Genomic DNA, 18,653 nt, shown 5'->3' on the forward strand with positions numbered 1-18,653 from the left:
CTGAAATATTTCAGTTATGTGTGCAATGAATCAAAAAAATATATAAATGTTGAAGTTTTATCATTACATTATGGAAAATAATTAACTTTAACACAACATGCTAATATTTTGAGATGGACCTGTATATCTGTAGGCAAAACAATAGTTTAAACTGGGAAAATACTTGTTAGCTTCAAAAAATTGTGAGTTCATATAGGACAAAAAATGAATCTGACACACCAAGGGATTTTCAAACACAGCTTCCTGCAGGAGGAGTAAGGCTGCCTGCTCACATTTCAGGACCTTTCTGCCCCCCACCAGAACAGCAGAGTCTTTTATTAACAGATCACAAGCAAATGGATGGGTCTTAGGACAGAAGACCCTGTAATGTTTATCTAGCTGGATGCAGGTCATAAAACAGCATGACCCTGCTTTATGACCAACTGGCTGGAGGCAGGTCATAAAGTGAAATGACCCTGAAATAAACAAAATTGCCCCTCCTGACTGAATCACAAGACAGAATGTAGCATCTTATTTCTTCAATGTTTTATATGCACACATTAACTTTATAATCATAATTGAATAAACATAACAATACTGAAAAAGCTGCTGAAAGAGCCACATTTATCTGCTTACTCATTTTGCATTCACCAGCTCTCCATATAAATCTTTAGATGCCAATGTCTACAATCTACATTGTTATTCGGCCTTTTGAAACTAAAGACATTTTCATAAAGTACTTAAGGATTGAATTAAGGTTCCTTTTTACAGCTCTGTGTTTTGTGAAAGGACCGATGTAACTCATGGTTTAGAGGGTCAATCCATCTGAGTGACTTTCCTGAGGTGGCATCCTGGCAAGCACCTCAGCGGTGGCTGGTGGAGTTTTCTCAAGGGGGGTCTATAACTTTAAAGTAGACATATACCAAAAACCAATCAAATTTATACTAAGGTATCACACCAGCATATCTGTCATGATTCTTTCTAAGGCTCGGACCCACATGCAATGAAGCCAAACAGAGAGACACAATATAAAAGTTCAACGGGATTTATTGAAGTGTATATTGAGTTCGGTGCAGAGTTCCTCCGAACTCTGCTCAGCCGGAGACTGGAAGACGAAGGGAAGACAGACTGTTAGGATTAAGGCTCAGTGGGAAATTGGAGTTGTCAATCTTGAAGGAGAGAATTTGTTGCTACTCACGTTTCCAGAGAAGAAGAGACACTTAAACTTCAGTCTGTTTGTTGGTCTTTCAGAGAAAGTTTGATTCGGTGGAGGGCGGAACAGGGTTTACCCAGAACTCGGACAGAGTGGAATAATGCAGCAGCTGGTTGCAACTCAGTTTTCCTGAGGTACTTGAACGGGTCGTGGTGAAGATGACTTCCTTACTCAGTGAGATCTCAGTGTGCTCAAAGGTGGCTGGATCCAAACCTCCTGTTTGGAATCCGTCGCTCAGTGTAAGACTCAGTTGATCCCACTTGGGAGGAGGCGGTCCAAAAAGGTCCAGTTTGCAGGAAGGCTTCCTGCCGAAAGGCAAAGAACAAACAAGGTTTAGTCTCAGGGAGAAACAAGCACTCAGTAAAACTCTATGTGATCTCAGCTTGACTAGAGGACAAAACTCAGATTAGACTCAGCATAAACAAGGCTTGGCTAGAGTACCACAAACTGGCAAACACTCTGGCATCGAAGTAGTGGCAACCAGCGGCTTAAGAGCAGTCCGGTGATGAGGCAACAGGTTGCAGGTGTGAGAGGAGGCAAACCGGAGCCAGGCGCCTCCTGGTGGTGAAAAGGAGAAAACACAAGAGACAAGACAAACAGACGTACACAAAATCTGGGATCCTGACAATATCTATATGAATGCCAACAACAAAAAACAGACCCTAATGTTTGAAAAAGGAGGCGGGAAAGCAGAATAAATCGTTAGCCTCACTGCATGTAGTTAGCCAAGCCTTGTTGCCAAATAATTATATAAACCGGTCAATCAGCCGCAGTTTATAACAGATGACTGTGTGCATTGAAGCGGAGCTACCGGCATGTACAACTTTTAATCAGAGCCTGTGGACAAAGATTTTTGCGCCCCCAGGGTGGAGGTACGTCACCAATCCAAGGACGAACGAAACAGCTTTACTGGCCGTTAAAGATAAAATTTAGATTAAATATTTATCTTGTACATCTAAAAAATATATTTAGAAACATTTCAATTTCATAAATAAAATTTTATTTCTTTTTTATTTCTTAATCAAGGTCATTGGGTGAGTGGGGTGGAGCCCTTGCGCCCTCTATGGGCCAGCCGCTGGTAACAGGCCTGCATTGGCAGACTTCTATGGGATGATTTGACTTTGCACGGCAAAGTTTTGATGTTTATTTGACCAACATGCTGCAGGATTTATGCTGTTATTAACTCAATACCACAACTGCTCTCATCCTACACAGTAGAACAAAATTTCAGCTGTTTTTATGGTATCACCATCTTTCGTGAGAGAATGACTAGAATTGACTTTTCCTATTATTTTAGTGACAAACATTTCAGGTTATGGCACCACGAAAGGGCAATTGTACAAAAAACGTGTTTCAGACTGTTTAAATAGTTTAGGCTGCTAGATCTAAACGTCATTTTTTTATTACCCTTCATATTTGCATTAAACTACATAGATGCTGTTTCATATGAGTAATTTTCATGGAATCCACAAACAGTTATGCACCTTATTGCTTATTACTATCGACCTTCTTCGATGGCTGGAAGTCTTCTTTATTTTTTGTTTTTTGGTGTAAGATTTGTAACATATGGTACACTTGAATTGTCCACCTCACACATAAAAACATTCTGGATGTCTTCAGATCTATAACAGCACTTTATTTGTCTGGTACATAAGCAAATTAAACCAGCATGACTGTAAAAGATGTGTTTGGTATGAATATATTAAATCCATGCAGCCTTGTTTCCCACCCAAAGAATAAAGAAAAACTATTAAATATCTGTGGAAAGTTGAAAGAGTTATGGATTTGAAGAGCACTTTAAATGATGATCATAAGAAAGTCTTTAACATGTTTAAAATTAGGGTCCACGCAAAGAATTACCATAATTATCTGAAATGAGGATGCTAATAAATAAACTAGTATTTTTTTTTTTATATAAAATGTATTATCATTAGCTGCTTAAACACATTTGCTACATTAATACAAACTAAAATGAAAAAGAAAAGCATTGAGAGTGTTAGATAATGTCTGGAGCTTAACAGCCGTTGTGGCTCAGAAAAAGGTTATTTCTCGAACTGCTGTCTAAGTCTTTCCCCCAACCAGGTCAATGAGTCATATGACATGGAAAACCAACCAGGGTAAACTAAAAAAAATAATCCTTAACATAAATAATACGGGAAAAGGAGGTTATTTGTACCACAGTACTTACTACATTTGTTCTATTGAGTTTGAGTCAAAAAAATATGGTCAAAAGTATGTGCAGAACTTGGTGCTACTTGGACCAACCAGTCTCATAATGACACGAATGGTTTGGCATTGCTTTGGGAGTTTCTATATTTTACACTAACAACTAAGACAATATCAGTGCTGAGCGTTTGATAATTTTTTTTTTTTTCAGTGCAACCTGAAAACAGCCTTATGCTGTTTCCCATTAAGTTAAACATCTTCACCTGCGTCACCAGAATCTATCTCAATCCCTGTATCTTCTTGTGTTTTTTATAAATGCACTATGCACCATTTTTTTCCGAACCAATCCGATACTGTTACCTAGGCTGAGTATATCGGCCGATATCCGATACCGATCCTGATTCTACTGTTGAATAAATAAGCAGCAAAAAGAAATAAATAACAGATCCATGTAAAGCGCACTAGTTAGTTCACCCTTATCTGATATTACATGACTGATACCCAGTTCAGCTAATTATTCACTTTCTGAGCCGATTTCCAATAAAGGTATAGGGATGGTGCATCTCTAAGTTTCATGTTTTAAATTACTCTTGTTTGTACTGTCGCAAGTTTATATGGCTTTCCCAGAAAGGCTGGATTTAAACAGGGATTTATTTACACACTGGTTGACAGGATTTGCAGAATACAGGATTTTCAATTTCAATAAGATCAATTGGTTTGAGAAAAATAGGGCTAAATTAAGTTGCTTTCAAAACTGTTGTTAGAAATTTAAATCTACATATTATTTTTCCTAAAATGAATACATTTGTTCTTGATTTAAGGAGGAAAGTGAGACACTTCCACTGCCAGTGGAAATAGACAATTTACATTTAAAATATAAATTAGAAATGCACAATTAAATTTAAAATACAGTTTCTGTGCAAAGATCTTACTGTCTGTTTGTTAAAATAAACTGTTTTATCTTAACCAATTACTTTATTACCAACCAGATCCTGAAAATGAGGATTTTCTATGTTCAAGTAAGGTTTAATTTGCTGTAAAAAAAAAAAAATGTTTTCTTTCTGCCTGTATCAAAACAGGTTTTATTCTGTGGTCACAATCACTGGGATAGACGAAGAACATGTTGGGTCAAGAAAAGCGAAGATCCGTCCAAATACCACCCAAGTTATGATACCACCCACTTTGAAAGACAAACAGAATCCATCACCAGACTCACTTAGAGATGACTCAACTGTTTTGTCTCTGGGTTCAGTGTAGTATTCAGCAACTTCACTGAGGTAGTGCTGCTGGTTGTGTAAGGACCATGACATGAGGAAGCATGTCTTTTCTCAGGCCGTCAGATGACCCCAGAGCTGTCCCTAATAATCTCAGCAGGATTACAGAGCTGCTGAGGAATTTCTCTGCTCTGCGCCTAAACCAACCTGCAGAGGCATTCTCTTAAAGCCGAACACGTTTCTCTCTTCTTCCTTGCTGTCACGCGGCCCTAATTTGTTGAAATATGACCTGCAAATTCCAAAACCTGCCCTCTGTAACCCCTCTAAAGACTGCTCCAGGAAAAACGTCTCATCTTTCCATTCAGTGTAAGTTAAATACATAAGGCACAATCTGGTGCTTTACCTCCCTCTACATTGGAATATATGTTCTCCTGCCAAATAAAAGTTGCAAGCCTTTTTTTTTTTCCCCTTTGGCTTTAGCTGCCAGTCTATGCTTGTGTAAGACCAAGGAGAGCCCCTCCAGAAGTTGATGTAAAGCTGCACAGCTGAGCAAACAGTTATTGTCTTCTCCACAGCACAGCTTGTTTAAACGGCATATTGGTCTGACTAAAGAACAAAGGTTTCTTACTCTCAGGAGGAAATTTACTGAATTCAAAAGGTGAAATGCTAAGCTGTCCGAAGAGAGCAAAAAATAGGTGTCCATTTGTTTAACCTCAGCAATGTTTTTACTACATTTAGACATCACCTTATGTTTTTTTAGGGATAGTATTTAAATTGATGGATAACAACACAACCAACTAGGAAAAAATTAGGATATAAAAATGCAAAATTTAATCAAGATTTAATCAGAAGACTGCAGCAGTTTTATTCTTTAATTCTTCTTTAACTGTAATTCAGGCAATCTGCCATTTAAAAAAAATCCTATTTAGGTTTGATCATCCAAATACAGCCTTAAAGCATCTCAAACAAACTAACTAGGACTAGCCCTTTGTTAGTACACATGGTAACATTGAAAGAATACTTCATTTTGTTTTCATTTTATTATTTTTATTATTATTTAAAAGGTGGCGTTAAATAAGTTAAGATTATTTTTTAGCAAAAGTCAAATATAACCTTTATAAATACATATATAAAGCCCCAGTATTGTAACAATTGCATCAAAAATAAAAGTGTACATATAGCTTAGAACGAGTTTAAAATAAATGGCAGTTAATCGATTAGCCATCTTTGATTACAGTAGCCAAAATGGGACAAACTTGTACGCCATAGGCATTTTACCTGTATATGAACAGCCGTGGAGGAGTGAGTAAAAAACATGCATAGACAACCATAGATCATAAAGTACTTGCTGTTTTTTGTTGAAATGGACGACCATCAGTAATCTTTGCCCAGAAAAAAAAAAACAATGAGCTACATAAACATTGCTATTCAAAGGTGGAGACAATTAATAATGAAGAGAGAATTCAAAAATAGAAGCAGACATTGCAGACTCTCAAACGGACAGGTAGGTTAAGTCAATATAACAATGACATTGATTTTAGGGTTCTGTTAGAAATAGGGTAGTGTCGTCCAGCAACTAATCTGTCCTCCTGCCAGAGACGGCTACTCGGTTTGTAGGCCAATACTGGATGAGCTCTGTCTCAGGAGTTATCAGTTGTTGTTTTTGTTTCACAAAAGTCATACCGGCAGGTGATCTTATGCTTCTTTCAGCCAAATGTTCTATTTGTTTCATTATATATGTTGACTGAAGTACCAAGGGTGATCAGGGTTTGAAGTTTTTCCTCTGGTCTAAAAAGAATAGGCCAAAGTAACACTAGTTTCTCTTAATGATTTAATTACTACAGTCACAAGCATTCTAATGCTAAAACATAGCTCAGGTAATTTTCTATCTCTAAACGATATTTCACTTTCAGGATGAAAATCTCTTACAGTGCAGTTTAAGTTTAAGTTTAAAATATCCAATAAATTTCTTTGCACTTATAGATTATGTCTGACATGATGATTCTCAATAAAAAAGTCAAATTTAATATCTTTATGTTTGAAGTCTGAATTTTCGTAAAATGACAAAGTGTTTAAGGGGGACCTTTGGCATCAATAAAAAGCAACAATCAGAATTTTTTATCGCTCTGTATGTCATCCCCTGAAAGGACACTTGAACGTGTCCAGGTTTTGAACAAAGTCACATTTAGGACAGTCCATGGCTTCCAAGAAGATTTTGGACACAAACCACTACTCCAAAGCAGAGTATCTACAGGTAAAAGAAAACTAAGCACCAAAACATCATTCTCAAAGTTTTACCCAGAAGTGAACAGAAATTTAACAACTTTAGACCTTATTGATCTGTTCTTGAACTGTTCAACTCTAGGTAGTGCTAGCTTTGTTGCCATTGTTAATACAAAAGAAAACAGTTTTGATCTCATGATGTCTGATGAGCTCATAGCATGTATATGAACTAGGACATCTATGTATTTAAGCAATCAGTCTCAGCTTTGGGCTCCCTGTGCAGAAATCCGCGGCTGGAAAGATCCTTGTCTGTAAATATTAGTTCCAGAATTCCATCACAGACGGGAATAGAGATGGATAATTGGAGTAGGGGGATTTCCAGACATATTTTGTGGCTTACACAATCTGTTCAGACAGGGAAGGAGTCTGACAACTAAATGTCCTGGTTACCAAAGATAAAACTGAGCTCTTATGTATAAAGCCCCAGCATATGTGCATTAAACAGTCCATATGCTGTCTGATTAGTGCTTTCCACTCTAAAGGAAACCACTCATTTATGAAGATTCAAAAAAAATTCTTAGTTTAAACCTCATTCCCTTCAGTAAAGATGTGATTTGTCCCGCCTTTGAAAGTTACCTTTGCTTTTTGAAACACTTCCATTCAGTTCTAAAAAGACAGCTTTTAGTAGATGTGACAGGGATACGCAGGATCCTGCAGTCCCTTCACAGAGATCTGTCAGCAAACATTGATGGCAGCTTTGTTTGGGCTTGAGGCCCCAGACGGCAGAGCCCCTCCATCAAAAAAGAGCTCCTTAAGACCTCAGTTTGAGGTGGTATTTTAGTTTTTATACTAAAACAATAACTGCTGCAAAAACAGTATGAAAGAAAAATCCATGAAAAAAGAAACAACTTTGATTCAAACAACAAATGTTGCACTTTCGGATACAAACACTTAACAGTATGTTGATTAAAATAACCTGCAAACGAGTTTTCAACAATATCCTGTTAGTAAAACAGTCTAGAAAATTTCTGCTTGTCCTAAAGCACATGCACTTGTGTATTCAGGTCAGAAATGGAATTTAAAGCGTAAGAACACTTCTTGCAAATTTGTCATGTTAATTTTGGATCAGGATTTATTTAGAATTTCTTTTTCCGGGATAAAATAATTATACATTTTTATTGACTTTTAAGAACAAGAATTTGTTGCATATGTTTTAAATTTATCATGGATGCACTTTAACCTACAATTGGTTATAAATCAGAATCAAAAATACTCTTCTTAAGTTCATAGATTTCCATTAGGGCTGACGTGTGGACAAATCCGGAGGCTTAATTTAGCCCTAAATGACGATTTTCAGAACCAGTTTAGTTGTGTTTATCATGAAATTAAAAAAAAATAAAGTTTTATTAGGACTCAGTAGATAAATGTGTATTAGGAATGTGTTGGACTAGGAGTAGATCTTAAAGTTGAAGAACAAAAGCTGGTGAGGACAAGAGTCCAACATCTCTACTACCCTGTACATTTTTTAACAACTAAAATCGGCTGCTATCTACACAGACAAGCCAAAAAAAAAATAAAAAATCAGAGCAAATTTGTTTTAAGGCCTTAATAATCAAAGGGTGTCCACTTTTCCCCTCATTTTTCTCATAATAGCGTCATCTGGTCTGTTCCTGTTTGGCTGTGACACCATCCTGGAGAGAAATATCAGATGTGCTGCTGCCATCAACGCCTTGGTTAAAGATGTTTGAGTTCAGCCTGTTTTTCAGTGTAGTCCTGTCTCTGTGACTGTGACTGACTTGATGTGGTCTCTTCATTCTCTGATATGGGCGCTGGCTCAGAGCTCGTCTGCCGGATTGTGTGTTTGCTGGACAGGGTCGCCTGTAGAGCTGGTTGAGTTACCTTTTGGATCTCTGCTTCCTTCTCCTTGAACCCCAGTCAGCCTCGGCAGATGGCCGCTCCCACTGAGCCTGGTTCTGCTGGAGGTTTCTTCCTGTTAAAAGGGAGTTTTTCCTCTCCGCTGTCACTACAAGCATCCTTTTTGTGAGGGATTGCTTTTGGATCAATGAGTCAATGCAATCAACTGGTTTTCCTTACATAACTTTGAATCAATTTGACTGTATGATCTGGCTGAATTGTAAAGTGCCTTGAGAGGACATGTGTGGTGAATTGGTGCTATATAAATAAATTGCATTGAACTGAACTTAAATGGTGACCACTGAAACATCTCAGCTTTGGCTAAAGTGTCCTAACCAATTTACACTATTCAGTAGCAGCCTATCTGTTTCTAAGTGTTTTTCCAATTTGAAACACTAGATGTCAATATTACTTAATCTTGAGCGGCTGATTTTTTTTTGCACCTCAGATATTTGTTGAATAATCATCCTAAAAGAGGAATTAACACTTTCTCTCACATTAATGATTTATCCTGTGTTGCTCTATGCACCAGTGTCTTGTGATGCCTAAAATATATTACATAGTGGTGTGATGTTGCAAGGCTGCTTTGTGGATCTACTTTTCTAGTTAACAGTAAACAATCACTCCAATCTTGCAAAGGTTTTAAAAAAATTATAGGAAGCCCCTTTAATGATATGCATACCAACAGTGATTGTGTGTACATTTCTGAGCGTCACTAATAGAGAATAAATCAGATGTGAGTTTAAACAAAAGGTCATGAATCTTTTCTGTTGTGTAAACAGTCTTATGAGAAACAGTAAAGCAATTTTATCAAAAATCTGATATTCCCATTAAAATATTTAGGTATTCAGTTTAAACCAGACATTCCTTCATTACTCTTACTTTTGGTCCATCCCAAATGCACCATCAGGCTGCCATGTTTGAGCAACGTAAGCCAGAGTTAACACTTTCATGTTTCAGTACCCTACTACACGGAGCTTTTTAAATAAACCAAACTAAATAACTGTGGACAGATCTTGGAGGGTTCTAAGATTGTTTGTGCCAGAGTCGGGTTCAGACTAAACAAAGTTTATTTGACAGAAGTCCAGCCTGAAAGACAAACCCTGACCAAAATTAGCTGGTTTCAGAAATGTCAATAGTTTTTATTCACATCAGATTGAATATACAACTAACACTGCACACATAACACAGAGAAGAGCAAAAGAAGAGTGGGACACAGCTAAGAAAAGGGCAGCAAAACAAAGAATGAAAGCAACTAAGCAACACTTCTAAAGGAGACAATGCTCACATTTGCTATTTGTTTTTAATGAATCATGGTAGATTTTCAGAAAAATGCGTGAACAAAAAAATCTCATGAAATCACAATCAGTGATCAGACACTTTTAGACAAATTACCAATAAATGCTTATTCCATATCAATCTGTTAAGGAAGTTGAACCAGCTTTTATTCGTTTGTGTCTGTATTGAAATCCAGTACAGGAGGAGACGTTCTACTGCAGAAATCCAGCAGTTTATTGGGCAGTTAACGATATTCAAGCCCTAAAACACCAACAAACAAACAAAAGAAAGTCATGGTAAATATAAAAAAGCTGGCATGCATAATAATATGGATAGAAAATCAATTTACATACACATCATGGGTAAAATGTTTTATGAATGTGTTACTTTTACTGGTTTTTGAAAAAATATTTTGGTTGCTGAAACAAAAATGTCTTGAATCTGCACAGAGTCAAAGTAAGATGCTGAGATTTAAACATGTAAACAGTAATTATTATCTAAATAATAAAAATGCAACATTTACTTATGCTAAAGGCTGAGGTTGTCTTTTCAGTTTTCTGGGGCTGTTTGCCTCTTTTTAGGGGTCATGAATAAAGTCCAGGAATTCTTTGTTCCTGCAGCCATTTGATTAAAAAACACCTTGAACAATGTTTGAACAACTCAGTCAGAGGAATTCAGTGAAGATCTGAAATCGTAATTTGGATGTACACAGTTTGGGAAAGTATGATATTTTGGAATGTTTAATTAACACAAAAAAACAAAAGTCTAAAATCTCAGAGCTACTTGCCTATAATGACAGGAATATATTAGGATACATTATTATGAGGCTTAAAACCTAGGAATGTTGGATCAACTCTCATTCAAGGTGTTGACATGGTCATACTGTGGGATTTTTTTATACCCCTTGGTACTCATGCAAAGCTTGAAGTGAAATGAATAAGGAAGAACAACCTCCAAGTTATTTTAACTTGCTTGATATGAACAGTTAGATGAATAGAAATATAATAGATGCTATTTTAGGGTTTAGTTTTGTCCAATTTTCACTTCATTAAATGTAACAGAGCAATAAACTATGTAATGATGTGTGGAGCCTTTGCTATGCTCATCACCTTGTAATTCGACAGCCTCTTGTCTGAACATAAACTCCTGTGTAAATGATGTCACATCTCACAATATTGTTGGTAAAGTCTGATTCCAGGACGTGGAAATTAGGATTGACAGAAACCTAAAAGAAAACAAACAAAGAAAAAAAACTTTGTTTCTCTGCATGAAAAATGCCAGTGTTTGGGCCAGCGCCATAACATAATTGATCAGAATCAGTGGTGCTTGGTGAAATTAATCAAAACCAAAATTCAGGTATTACCTGTAGGATGTAGTTTCCTGGAGGTACGTCGGTGATATCAATCCACTGACAGTCGATGTTAGCGGCGTAAGTGTCATGGCAACCTGGGCTCAGGCCCTGAAATGACAGACCCATCATCCATGTGCAAAACTTTGAACCTCTGGCTGCTGAATTCCTGTAAGTGCTGCAGGGTTTAGCTAAACACATTTATTAGAAGGAGAGTTAAAAAAAAAGGAATCAATAATAAGCATTATAGGATTACAAAGATTTGGACAGATGCAGTATTTACACTAATTTATTTTTAAAGAATATTCTGTCTTATATAGATGAATTCTCATCAATTCTCTTCAAGTTTTAATTACTTGAAAACCTTAAAATAATCCATAAAACAGATCAGTAAGAAGTAAAATATCTTAAATGTGAAGCAGGGAGCTGAAAAGTGTTTTGAAAGAATATTCATAACCCCTAAACCTTTTTTCAAAAATAAACCTTTGTGTAATTTATTAGAGTTTATGAAAAGTGGTCAAGAGGTGCAAACAAACTGCAAATACATATTTTACAAATACATACATCCGTGCAAATTCAAAAAGTATCACAATCACAAAAATAAGACTTGCAAACAGCAACTATACTGAAACACAGACCAAGAAAAAAAATGTTGCCAATTAGAAATGCTGCAATCAGAAAATAGAAGAGAAGCAAAGTGCAAAGGCTCTGGAAATAAAAGGCATCTACAGTAAGCATTTTTAGTTGTAATGTGACAAAATGTGAACAAGGGTATGAATAGTTTCGAAAGGCAGTGCAAAACAGGATAAAAACCTACAAACATGTTTTATGAATAGGTATATACTTTAAAAATTGAACTGACTATTCTATTGCTGAAGGGGGAAAAAATCAGCTTGAAAACAGCTGAAGGTCTGTTTATAGTGGCCGTCAGGCCCACCTAGGTTTGTCTGTTTGAACAAATTCATAACAGCTGTAAAGTCTTGGCTGACATTTTCAGACAGGAACACTGATTACGCCACTTTGGATCTACCTGTGTGTGAGTTGTGCAGGCATAGCGCCGCCTGAATCCAGGGTCACAGCCTGTGTCCTCTAGGCAGAAACTGGCCTTGTGTCCCTCCGCCACTTTACGTCCAGTAACAATGTCCAACAGGTCATAGTTACTAAAGGCATCCATGCTGTGGTAGTGCCTGAGGATGTAAACTGGATTAAATTAAACCATAAATAAGATGTTATTTCTCCTGAGAGGCCTGAGGGATGTCTGGAGGGATATAATTTTATTGTTAAGAATATATTTTGGGATTGTAGTGATATTTTCCTGGCTCTGCACTTCAGATCAGAGCGGCACTAATCTAACTGTCATAACACAAAACGATGTGATGTCTTTTATTTCTACTTTAACTGCCAAGGAAACTCACTGATGACAGCTGTGCCAGTCCCACTGATATCTGGGCTTGAGAGGAAGGAAGTCTGCGGTTCCTTGGTTCTTCACTTTCTGAGGGAATCGCAGCAGCACCCTGAAGTCGATGTCTCGAACACCGGGTGCATAAGCCGACCTTGGATGAATCACAGGAGAAAACGGAGAATAAGAGGGGCTGCTGGCTGAGCTCCCAGGTGTAGTCCCCTTGAAAGTATTGAAGCACAAATGATTCATCCAAGTGAGCTCAATGCTTTTGGGAAAATCAACCCAGAACATTTATGTGTTGGCTAGACTTAATGCTGGAAAACCACTGCTCCATAGGAAGATCAAATAGTTGGACAGCTTTACTTATATAAATAGAAACATCCCCAACCAACATAAAGCTCTGACCAGAAATGTAAGTCTTCTACAGGTGAAAATAAAGGAAAATTGAGCGTGCACATGAGTGAACTATGCCTACGTGCGACTGTGTGCGTACTAGACTTGAATCACCTTTTGTAACACATCTTACCTTGCCAGACAATTTTCCTCTGCAGCACAGCGTAGCGCGTACATCTGCATGCGTTGGACGTAAGTCCCAGCTTGAATGGCATAGGGGTCTGGAACGAGGTCTGGCAGGCCTGGGGAATGAAATTAGAGGGACAATCCAACTGTTCCTAATCCTTTCAGGATATTTAACCTGGAAACAGTTAGTTTAAGTAAACATTGTGCTGAATATGAGAATACATTTTTGCATTCCTTATACATCATTCTTTCTGGTTTTAGTTCAGTTTAAATCAATTATATTTTAGTTCAAATTTTAGCTCTAGAAAGAGGATTTAAGGGGTAATCTGGGTGTTGTCCAAATTGGGGACTAACCCGATCTTATCCTTTCTAATTCAATCAATCAATCAAAAAGAATAAATTCAAAATCTCAAAGCTATTATCTTACCAAATTGGTTCACAATTTATGTGTCCCAAAGAAAGCATAGGATTGTCTTTTGGGAGCACTTTTAATATATATATGGCTAGTATTGCATCAAACTGACCATATCAATGTCTTTTTTTTGCTTAATTTTTGTTTTCTTGCAGAATGTTTACATTTGATCACTGCTGCATTTTTAGAGATGGAAATGTCATGGAAGCTATAAAAAAAATACATTTTGTTTTGTATACACTGTATGTATACAAGATGACCATAAAAGTTGCCTAAGTCTAGGTCTATTGCAATGGCATACATGAATCTCATGGTTATGTCAGCCGTCAAAACCCTGATTTTATACTCGGTGGAGATGCTGGGTACTTTCAACCAAACATTGGCAGCAGATGCGTAATGTACTATTGATGCACTTGCCTCTCTTTGTGTTTAACCTTGTCTTTCTCCCTGATAAAGCATTTTAAGGAGCTACATTTTTTTTTATCCATCCTTTCTTGCCTCTGGCTGAGAGTTTGCTCAGCTGTTTCCCCCTAAATGCTACTATTGAATATGCTACTACTAGCATTAAATATTTACTTTTACTTTCATAAAGAAAGTACTCCTTAAGCCGTCTTTTTGTGCCCTGTAGTTGGGTTTTCTGTCCTCTAACTTTCACTTGTTATAGCAGACTCCCAATGAAACCGAGACAGATGCTGGTATAGGTTTCTTTTTGTTAGAATGGAACCTTTTCTCTCTACGGCAGTGCTTTTCAATCCTGGTCCTCAAGGCACCCTGCTCTGCATGTTTTGGATGTTTCTGAGCTTCAGCACACCTGATTCAGATGATTGCAGTTCAGCAAAGCCTGATAATCTGCTATCAATTGATAACAGGTGTGTGAAAGCTGGGAGATATCTAAAACATGCAGGGCAGGGTGCCTTGAGGACCAGGATTGAAAAACACTGCTCTACGGTCACCACTTGCATTATCAGGATGAGGAATTGCTGCAAAGTCAATTGCTAGAAGACAGAGATGGGGACTTGAGTTTGTGACTCGTACTCAAGTCGCACATAAGTCGCATATTTAATGACTTTAGACTCGACTTAGACTTGCATTTGAAGGACTTCAGACTCGACTGAGACTCGTGATTTCTGACTTGTGAACAATATTTTATTTTTAAGTGTTTTTTGTTTTACTAACTTGAATGATCGGCGCTCGCCTTACCACACACAGCAGAGGTAAAATAAATAAATAAAAAAAAAAACGGCAGAGGGGCTGTCAAACTGTTACGTAGCACTGACGTCACTGACGCAACGCTACGTGACATATATGCCCGTGCGCATGCATGCATGATCAACAAGCCAAGCTTTAAAAACTTCATGGCAGGTAGAGGAGAAATAAGTTGTGAATAATGTTGTGAATTGGCACTAAATAAATAAACTGAATTGAATTTAAAATACTGCCCGCCAAGTCAGTTCTGTCTGTTCCAGGGCATTAAGTTACAAAAAGTTATTGCCACAGTGTTTCTTTTATGAAAGAATTGTTATTGTCCTGGTATTTATTTAGGGTTTTGCTTATTCTGTTGTAGTTGCTAACTTCACATGTACCGGTATTAATAAAAAGCAGGATTGTGATTGGTTTTTTTTCCCACAGCCCTCATTTTCACTTAAAAATAAAAGAGCAGACATTTACTCCTAAAACTAGAAAAAGTTGTAACCACAAATGTCAGGTAAATACTGTAAGAAAATTGTTGTTTTCGAAAGAAAAAATAAAGATGCAAAATTTACCTGGAAAAAAAATTGCATGTGTGCTTTTTTAAATTGTAGTTTTCATTTGCCAGTTCAAGATAATGATATAATAGATATAATAGTAACCTTTAAGCTATACCGTCTCAGTGACGGAGATGAAAACACAAGGAGAAACAAGCAAGCATGCAAATTATTGCACTTATTTTAATTAATCGAGTGATTAGAATTTATTGTGCGATTAATTGATAATTGTGACAGGCCTTCTCAAGACTTGAGACTTGACCTGGACTTAGGCTCTCAAGACTCGAGACTTGACTTGGACTTGCAAAAAATGACTTGTGAACATGTCTGTAATTAGAGTTCATGAGATTCAAACTTTTCCTTTCAGTTGGCATACTGTAGGGAACTTCACTGTATGTAACTGACTTCCAATTCACTCTAGTATATTTTATTAGACTGCTGGAGATAGACACCTATGGAAGCAAACAGTTACCATATTTCAAATGAGAAAGCATTTTCATATGAAAAAATTAGGGGTTGGTCAAATGTTAAAATTATGTTGAATCAAATGGATGTGTGACTTTAGTCATTGCACAAGGAAAGCCAATGGTTAACCTAGTTAGATACTGTTTAAATGTGTTGGTTGAGTTCGGTCTCCATTGCTAAGTGCATGACTTTCATGTAAACCAAAAGGGGGCCCACCAAGAACATTTTGGGAACTCTTGGATTAAATGAGTAAATAAGTAAAATGCCTCTGATAACAACAATGTCAACTGAGATTCAATCAGCAGCTGAGGGATGCAGACTCAATTGAAAAAATAAAAGCACAGACTTCTAGTAATCCGGCTATGAGATGATCCTGATATATTGATGCATTTTACAACTTAGAGTCCCTTCAAAGTCCATAGAACATGATAGCTGTAGCAAGTTAAAAATGTTGTTTGTGTTGTCATGCCTTTGAGGGAAGAAGAAAAGCTTGAAACGTTTTGCTGAGAAAAACTAAATTAAATACCTTTTGTCCCATAAAACTAATGTTGTTTCTGCAACATAGCTCTTTATCAAAATATCATAAAATTGAAAATGGTATTAGTTGGTCTTTTAAAGTAGTGACTCAAAGCAATTACCTTGATATGTCTATGTATGATGTCTCTTTACATTCAATCTCCAGCTGCATTTCACACATTTTGAATCTCTACCCAACCCCTCAATGGTTCCGCCTCAGTTAACAGATGCCTGTTAACTTTTGCAGCTGTTTCCATCTTAATACAGCAAACCATTTTCTGCCTACTTTCCGAAAAAACTTTTAAAGATTTGCTTTGGCTCCGCCATTTAGAGATGCTCTTCATCAATTAGGGTGCCAGTGACTGTTGAATAATTGTCATTTTAACAGCCTTCTCCATGATTTTTGTCATGACATTTGTCCACCTTAATATATCTCTGTATTTAAAACTACATGATGTTTATTTATTTTTGTTATATTTTTTGTTATATTAGTATATATGTTATAAGATATTTGTTATATATTGACTTGTCAGTTTTATATCTTGAGCTGTCAGTTTTATATATTTAATATATTTAATATATTGCTCAGACTGTCATAAATTTTATATAAAATTCTGTTTAAATAAATCCCTTTATTAAAAAAGAAAAATAAGACCTTGAATTAGTAACAAGTAATCGGATTAAGTTTACATAACTTAATTTATTTAACTTAGAAACTTAAGTTTTTAACTGTTTTTTGTTCAATAAATGTTTTGTTAAAAATCTAAAAGAAGCAATTTGTTTAAGTTGGAGCTGAATTCTCTTTTTTGTATGATCCTTTCTTGTAATGTACATTGTATAATTAAACATACTTATTTGGAGGGGAAAGATCACTGATAATTAAATCCACTTTGTTTAAATGTGGATTCTGTCTCCCAGATTTCAAATTTCAAGAATAAACGCGCCCTCAGTTATTCAACATTTAAAGTTATTTTTAATCTGACTTAACTCGTTTCCATTGAAAGGGAAATGTACTCACCATTGTGGAAATACCTTGTTCCGTACCCTGCTCCCACTGACCTTCCCCTGGAGGGGTACATGTTGTAGAAAACAGAATTCCTGTGCGTCTTTAAAGGGTTCCGGGGATCGTCGCTGACCATGCCCTCCTCATCAGCCTCGTTTGTTACATACACGCTTGACACTGGGAAAGCAGCGGGGGCCTCTGGTTTGGTTTCCAGAACTGAAACATGCGCTGGAATAAAACCCCCAGTTTGCATGGGTTGCCTAGAGACAAGCATCCCTTCCGGCGCTGCGCGTAATTGTTGGTGTTGCACACTAAGCTGCTCGCCTCCTGCTATGGGATGAGATTCACTTAGATGTGCGGTTTCTCTCCTGCCTCCTGAGTTTCTTAAACCGTCGGATGAGGAGGAATTGAACCGCCGTTCACCAGTATGCCTCACAACCTGCGCTCCAGAAGCGACTCCTCTGTGCGCACTTGGCACATTACCTGCAGCGCCTTCCCTCCTGCTGCTCAAATAAACTTTGGACAGGCTGGCAGACCGAGCCGGAGCCTGGTACTGTGATCCGGTGCTGAGCAGGCTGTAAACCTGCCCGTTATTCTGCCACTGGATGCGCTGCCTCCAGGCTCCGTCTGGACGTTGTTGTCCAAAGATGAAAGGAGGAAGAACTTGGGAAATATAAAATAATAAAACAAAAAACTTTGCCATGATAATAAAACTGGGTGAAAAAAATCCACCTGTTTAAATGATATATTTACAGAAGTATGTTAGGCTACAGAATTTGCGAACAAAAGAGGATGGAAAGCGAAGATGCTCTCCTATAAACAGCATTCCATTTAACAGATGGGAATGAGAGGAGGGACGGACCTTGGATCTACAGGATTCTTCATTTGAACCCAGTTACTTTGGTCAGCTTAGACTTCCATGAAGAGGATTTAACCCATCCCCTGCCGTGGTTAGGTTCAGTTACACGTTTGTTCAGTAAACTTTACGCACAGGTGTGAGCAACAGTCATCCACATGTTGTGGATATTTTCCACAGAGAAAACCAACTATTCTTTAGATATCTTTGTTTGTGTGACTACTGATGCAAAAGTTAATCAAATATATCTAAAGAATAGCTACTATTTAGATATCTTTGATTCCCTTTCACATCAGTAGCCATACAATAATACAATCCTAAAGATCTGGAATCTGCTATTTATATGTGGACAACTGCAAACATGATGTGTTTCCATGGATTCCATAAACATTTCAGTCTA

General features: G+C 37.2%; 1 protein-coding gene across 1 annotated transcript; it reads right to left on the reverse strand.

The window, feature by feature from the left end:
- Positions 1 to 9,410: 9,410 nt before the first annotated feature.
- LOC107094219 (protein-lysine 6-oxidase-like) lies at positions 9,411 to 18,266 on the reverse strand. Its single transcript, XM_015389725.1, has 7 exons — positions 17,413 to 18,266; positions 13,264 to 13,372; positions 12,751 to 12,888; positions 12,366 to 12,522; positions 11,351 to 11,446; positions 11,097 to 11,212; positions 9,411 to 10,248 (listed from the first exon to the last, which is right to left on the reverse strand). The coding sequence occupies exons 1-7, from the start codon at positions 18,098 to 18,100 to the stop codon at positions 10,242 to 10,244; spliced, it is 1,311 nt and encodes a 436-aa protein (XP_015245211.1). The 5' UTR covers positions 18,101 to 18,266; the 3' UTR covers positions 9,411 to 10,241.
- Positions 18,267 to 18,653: the final 387 nt, after the last annotated feature.

The sequence above is a fragment of the Cyprinodon variegatus genome, unplaced genomic scaffold (assembly GCF_000732505.1).
Source record: "Cyprinodon variegatus isolate N-32 unplaced genomic scaffold, C_variegatus-1.0 Scaffold471, whole genome shotgun sequence".
NCBI classification, from domain to species: domain Eukaryota; kingdom Metazoa; phylum Chordata; class Actinopteri; order Cyprinodontiformes; family Cyprinodontidae; genus Cyprinodon; species Cyprinodon variegatus.

Excerpts from the sequence above, each read along its gene's own strand:
- LOC107094219 (XM_015389725.1), bottom strand. The coding sequence starts at position 18,100 with ATGGCAAAGTTTTTTGTTTTATTATTTTATATTTCCCAAGTTCTTCCT. Across the intron at positions 13,373-17,412 it reads AACAAGGTATTTCCACAATG|GCCTGCCAGACCTCGTTCCA; the intron begins GTGAGTACATTT and ends TTCATTCCCCAG. Across the intron at positions 12,523-12,750 it reads GACTGGCACAGCTGTCATCA|GCACTACCACAGCATGGATG; the intron begins GTGAGTTTCCTT and ends TTACATCCTCAG.